The 6,371-nt window shown below is 41.4% G+C and overlaps 1 protein-coding gene across 1 annotated transcript in view; it reads right to left on the bottom strand.

Moving 5' to 3' along the window:
- sgcd (sarcoglycan, delta (dystrophin-associated glycoprotein)) overlaps positions 1 to 6,371 on the bottom strand; it is a gene marked incomplete at its 3' end in the record, with an annotated part of 189,887 nt that overhangs the window by 18,946 nt on the left and 164,570 nt on the right. Inside the window, exon 6 of the mRNA XM_008276462.1 lies at positions 2,407 to 2,479. Within this exon, the coding sequence (XP_008274684.1) occupies positions 2,407 to 2,479 (73 nt within the window). The remainder of the gene's footprint in view (positions 1 to 2,406; positions 2,480 to 6,371) is intronic.

Genomic DNA, 6,371 nt, shown 5'->3' on the forward strand with positions numbered 1-6,371 from the left:
AGAAATATTAATCACAAGAGCTCCTGATTCTTGTAAATATATCACAGTCGAGCCATTTATTAACTTAAATATAAGCGTTTGACAGGTTGTTGGTCTGTGTATGAAGCTGTTTGAGGTTTGGAAGTTCCTGTTCTGTTGCTTAAATCAAACCTTTCTGTGTTTTTATCTCTTTTTCAGTTTTTACCGTCAAATCTCGCTCCGAGGCTCCTCATCGCTTTCCTCTCCAGTTTACTTCCTCCCGACACGAGACACGTTTCTCTGATGTTTGCTGATTTTCACGAACATCTAAGTGTGCGTTTGGAAATGGAAAAGGGCCGACGGAGGAGGACGGAGATGAACTAACACGGGACGGATTCTGGCTCCTGCAGACTCACGCTGTTGGACGGCGGAGCCAAGCGCTCTTTGCACCACTTCAGAGATTTCTACACTCAAATCCTGCACCAGGTTTTCTCTCTCTAGACGGTTTAAAGGTGCCAAAATCTTTTATGCACTCCAGTAAAGTCCAGGATGAAACCAGTGCAGTAAAAGAAAAAGAAAAAACGCAGCATTTTTGGATAAACTTTCCCCCCTTTGGCTCAAATTATGCCAAAAAAAAAAAAACAGCCAATAAATGCGTGTAATGAATCAGCCGCTATTAGTAAAGCTTCCATGGTTCATCAATTAGCCACACATCATCAATTTGAATATTGGCAGAAACACTGTGTGGATGTGCGTTTGGCCCAAATGCTAAACGTGAAATAAATCATCAGGGGAAGTGAATAGATTTTAATTGGCTGCTTAAATCAACGTGCATTTGACAAATAAAAGTCTGGAAAGGTGAGATTATTTTAGAAATAACTGTTATGTCACTTTAGAATATGGTTTTTTAAATTTTTTTCTGCAGCTTTCGGTATAAAGTTTTCACTGTTCCACTGGAATGTCCTCCAATCAGCAGAGATAAATGACTTTCTCGTCTCGAAACATCTTAAAAATAAAGCTTACAGGAACCAGAACACACCTTTTCTTCCGTTCCAACAGCCTGAAACCTTCACATGTTTGCAGTATTGTGCAGCATATTCTGGTTTCTCACCGTTTCTTATCAATCTAAGGCTGTTTTTACATTTTTTTACTTTACTTCTTGTCAAGAAAAAACCCAGTTTGATTTCTTTAAATTGTGTTTTGCTCAGCTGGTCAGATAAACAGTCCAGGAATGATACAGAACAAAGCTTGATTCCCCCAAAGACAATCGACTGAAGCTGTCGCGACCGGTCGGCTGGTTTTGGGGACTAACAGTAACAAGCAGGTTATTTGTAGATGAACTAAATCAAAAGTCAGTTTACGCACCGTGTTGAATCATTTGAACCTTTTTAATTTAAACTGAAACCATCCGTTTGAACAAAATCAGCAGTTTGGAGTCAAATCAGTTTAGAAACAATAAATAAGTTCGACCAAACGGTTTCCGTCTGGTTGGACCAGCTCACAAATAGTCTGAGAAATACTGGATTCATCCTGGAAGGTCACAGATGCACAACGTTCTCCTTGTGAATCGACCAACAGTTCCAGCTCCAGACTACGGCCCTCATGCAGACCGACTCCATCGTGAAGATCAGAAGACTGACAAATACCCGTTTTTTTTGTTCTTGTCACATTTTTTTTAAACTGCCATCTAAAGTCCTGCCTCTCTGTGGAACCAGAACCATGAAGAAGAAGCAAGAACTCAGAACAAACACATTCATGATGCCATGAATCATGTGGAATATAAAAAATATTAGGATTAAAGTTCATGTTTTTTTTTTTCTTTTCTTTTACTAAATTTTAAATAACCTGGAATTAAAACATGCAGCATTTTCACAGGTGTCAACAGGTGTGACCAACAGTGGAAAAAGTTTGATTTGACATACGATAGATAATAAACTACACGTTTAAGTTGCTTCTTTACTCGTCTCCTGTGGAAACACTGCCTGCAGTTCAGCCGAATACTCCCTGAATTTTAGTCACGTGACCGTCGGTCATTGCAGAGTCTTAAACAGCTTTTTAGTTGCGCTCAGTTGTGCAGAATTTTTTGTTTTTCGCAGAATATGTTCAGAGTAAATAAAGTAATTTTTGTGAATTTAAAAAAACAAAACAGATTTGCTTAATTTTCCCAACATGATGAGTTCAAGGACTGTTGGAAAATTAAAACACTCCAGCGATTCTGTCTGTACAGATGTCCGGCTGATTAATTGTGTATTTTGGTCATTTTTAGATTTTCAAATCTGCATCAAACCTCATTTTTTATTGACTGACTGTTTGTTTCAGCTCCACACAGATCACAGTAGCATTTATTTGCATGTACTTAACGTGTGTCTTTGTGTGACCTCTACACTTGTGTTTCCATGTGTGCACACATTTGTTGTGAGGAAAAACAAGAAACGCAGAAGGACTCACCGCAGCTCTTTGAAGGGCTCGGCCCTGACGTGTGGCGTCTCCACCGATTTGCTGAACACGGCTCCTTCGGCCCCTGAAATCACAGAACACGGAATCAGACAGGAGGCCGCCGTCGATTGAAACCACAAACCCCCCCTGTCCGATCAATGGACATAATCTCTGAGACTGCAGCGATCTATACGGCTGTAGTCGGCCGGCCTCAGCTCGCCGATAACGTGGACTCGCGATGGAAGAAGGCTCCTGTGGAATATTATGAGGCTGGAAAAAGGAAGAAGAAAAAGCAGCAGAGACGCCAGAAACATGCTGCTTTGATTCATCAAGCGACTCTCAGTACGGCTCTGGATCCGTACGTTTGTTCTTTACAGTGTTTCTGAAGATAATAAGAGCAACAGTGGAACCGCAGAAATGTTTAATGTATCAACAACTTTACTGTAATATAATGCAATAAACAGGATGTTGCACGTTTAGAGAGAAAACAGAAGAAGAAATAGTCCAGAAATGGAAAACTATGATGTAACGTTGCTGTAAAATACAAGGACAAGTAAGTCCTGCTGTTCATGTGACACAACCAGAAACAAAAAGCCACAAATAAGAATATCTGAAACGCAGTTTTAAGTCTTTTGTTGTGTTTTCAAGTTAGTTAGTTTAAAGCAGAAAGTTAATGTTGATTCCTGATTTCTCTGATCGGGGTTTTGGACACAAAGAAAGCCTGGATTTGTCAAACTTGCTTCTGGATTGTTTAAAAATGCTCCAGAATCAAGCCTAGTTTCTCGTCGACCAATCAGAGCGCTTCACCTCCGATAGCGACACAGTGAGAAGCCATTGGGGTCCAAGTATTTCAGTAAATACACTACAATAATAACGATTAACACTCCAAAGCTCACCGTACAAGAATTAGAAAAAAAAAAACTTCATCGATCCCTTCGGTACAAAACCTCAGGGGAATTGCTACACCAGAAAAAACAACACAAGAAGCTAAAATAACCACAAAGTAAACATTAAAATCACAAAAACCCGTCCAGATCTGATAAGAGCTTCTACGAGCAGGAAGCTTTTGGTTCTCCGGCTGCTTCACGACATCCAAACACCGATTGTTGGCTTTAAATTGCCCCTCGCTGTGACTTTTGCATCATCGTCTGAGGATGAACTGGACTCCGGTGAAACTGAACCTCGGCTTCCAGCAGCTCGCTGACATTTAAACACCTGCAGAGCCGAGACGAGGACGTCGCTCCGGCGTCGACGCCAGCGAAGATAAAACAGAAGCCAACGCGCCGGAAATCCCGACTCTCGTTTGGAGTAAAAAAAGAACAAAAAAGCTCTTTGCTCGGCTGCTGGCTGTCACTCTGCCTTAAGTCACCAGTTTAAAGGATGAAACCGGCGTCGTTTTAATTTATTCCCGGCGTCTGCGTTTCATCGCTCGTATAGAAAGTTCAAACGGTGACGCGTTCGCAGCGAGTGGAAAACAGCTCCTCTTAAGCTTTTAATGTATGTTTTATTCCAAATAGCTGCTGGTTCGGCTTGTTTTTTTTTCTTTTAATTTGAAACTGAGCCTTCGAAAAAAATGGATTTCTAAAGATAACTTTATGTTTGTGAGCCTCCTGGATAATTTCAGGTTTTATTTTAGGGACACGAAGAATAGTTTTAACTGAAATAATGTGTTTGTTCTTCTGTAGTTTGCAAAAAGTATCGAGAATTCTGTCCTATTGATAACAAACTACTCACTGTGCTGCTGAATTGATGCCAAACTCATCCAAAAATCTACATCATTTTTAGATTTTAGTGTCTTTTAACTTACTTTTGCTTTGAAATGTTTAATCCTGAAACAACAGCTTTTATGCAAACCAAGCTGCTTAATGCATGCATGTTAATATTAGATTTCATGGCTGATTAACTAACTCCTGAGGCGACTTTTCCTGCTGCTGCTGCTGAAACACACCAGAAGCACGACGTGTCTCGTACGTTTTAGCGTCGACTTCGATTCGTTCGTTCATTCTCGGAATTTATTTGGAAACAGAAAACGTCATCGAAGCTTCTCGTTGAGCTGTACAGCGTTTCATTTTAGCATCGACGTCGCGATATGTGCATCCGTAGCAGTCGCTGCTCGTCCAGTAAGAAGCGAAGGAAATGAACTCAAACGCTACTTTTTTGTCCTCATTTTTAAAAGCAAATATTTTATTCTGATTAAAGGATTCTTGGAAAGACGAGAAGCGTGTTGACCTGCAGGTTCCACGTGTGCCCAAGAAACAGGCAAGAAACACTGAACAGGAAGATTTGGATGCAAAAAAGAAATGAAAGCTGAAAGTTGTGTGGAAAGAGTTCAGTTACAGAAAGGACGACGCTTTAATTTGTTTAAATGTGCACCGTTAACTCAAAGAACAGATGTGAAGCAAAAACTATTTCAAGTGTCGGAGAGAAAAGTTCCAGTTGAGAAGCTCGATGTAACGTCATCATGCATCGTGTTTTTCTAAACCCGTGTTCTGCAGCTACAGAGGACAGCTCTTTTTTCCATATTGTACAAAAAAACGTAGGTTATTTCCAACGTTGCATCGTATTTTAGTTTCTGATCAACCTGTTGTCTTGTTCCTCGAACTCCTCACCAGCTCCAGAGGATGATCAGATGGGTTTAATGGAAGAAAAAAAAGCTGATTATTGACTCACTGACAAAAGCAGAACAAACACCAGCTCCTGCTATTCTGCTGTAATGATGACGGAGCAGCATTCAGAGTCGGCAGAACCTTGAAACTTGAAGATCAGTGATTTCTACTCTTATTTCCAGGTTATTTTTAAAAAAAATAACAGCAAATAAACTGCATGTGTGTTTAATGGAAGGGTATGAATACATCTGAGGACGACTGTAAACCAAACATTTAGTTACTCTTCTGCTTTAACACATTAAACATCAGCAGAGAAGCTCTCCTGTGTTTGTTTCACATGTCAGAAAGTTGTTGCGTCTCCTGCTGCAGTGAAGAATGACAGACTGGATTTATGACTTCATGGGGATCCACACACTACACTTAAAGCCACACTTCACCATAAAGCTGCTGCACTTGATGTAAATGCATGTTATACACACACACGCACACGTTCTTAAATCAGTCATGCATGAATATTTATGCCACGTTCTCCGCCGCACCATCTGGATTATAATTTGCAGCCACGCGGCCGTTATTTGGCCTCATGTATGTTCGCCGTAGAGACGTCGTAATTACAGGAACCACGAACACACAAAGTTCTGCTGGATGCAATTAACCACCTGTGACATGTGCACCGGATCCCACGAGATCCGATGCACACGGAGACGATCTGGGTCACGCGGGACCTGCGACCTCCTCACAGGGAGTCAACAGATGGAAGCTCAGAATAGAAATAAAAACCTACTCCTAAGCACGAGTTGATGACCGCTGAAGCCCCGCTCTCATCCCGTCAGAGAAAACTCCCCCTCTCGCGCTGTCGGGAAAAACCGATTTGCGGCGTTCACCGTGTTCCTCTGTGATTTCTGAGATGAAGTGTTGTAATTTACACCACGGTGTACCCAATTTCCCTCAATCTGTCTCGACGAGCTTTACCGCAACCGCCGATCGCCCGCGCTCCCCGAAAATGACTCCGAGAAACTGAGAGAAGGGAAGAAAAACGGAGGAGGAAGAGATTCTGAAGGCACAGAAGGTTGTCCAGCTGTCAAAACACCAACAAGACAGAACATCTACGCCTCAGGGCTCAGACATGGACTTCTCAAAGTCCAGAAAGGAACAACAGCGCCTGAAGTTTAACTCCTCAGAGGACAAAAAGAGGTCAAATTAACAACATAGTGCATCAAAGACAAAACAAAAGAAAGCCTCACGCTGTGTGTCTAGAGCTGATGTTTGCCTTTAAACTACAGTTCTCAATAGTTTGTGCAACATCAGCTCCTTAATTATGTGCAGCATTTTATTTTCATGTACAATAGGTCACGTGCAATTCAGATTTTG

Source organism: Stegastes partitus, unplaced genomic scaffold, assembly GCF_000690725.1.
Source record: "Stegastes partitus isolate 25-593 unplaced genomic scaffold, Stegastes_partitus-1.0.2 Scaffold73, whole genome shotgun sequence".
In the NCBI taxonomy this organism is placed as follows: domain Eukaryota; kingdom Metazoa; phylum Chordata; class Actinopteri; family Pomacentridae; genus Stegastes; species Stegastes partitus.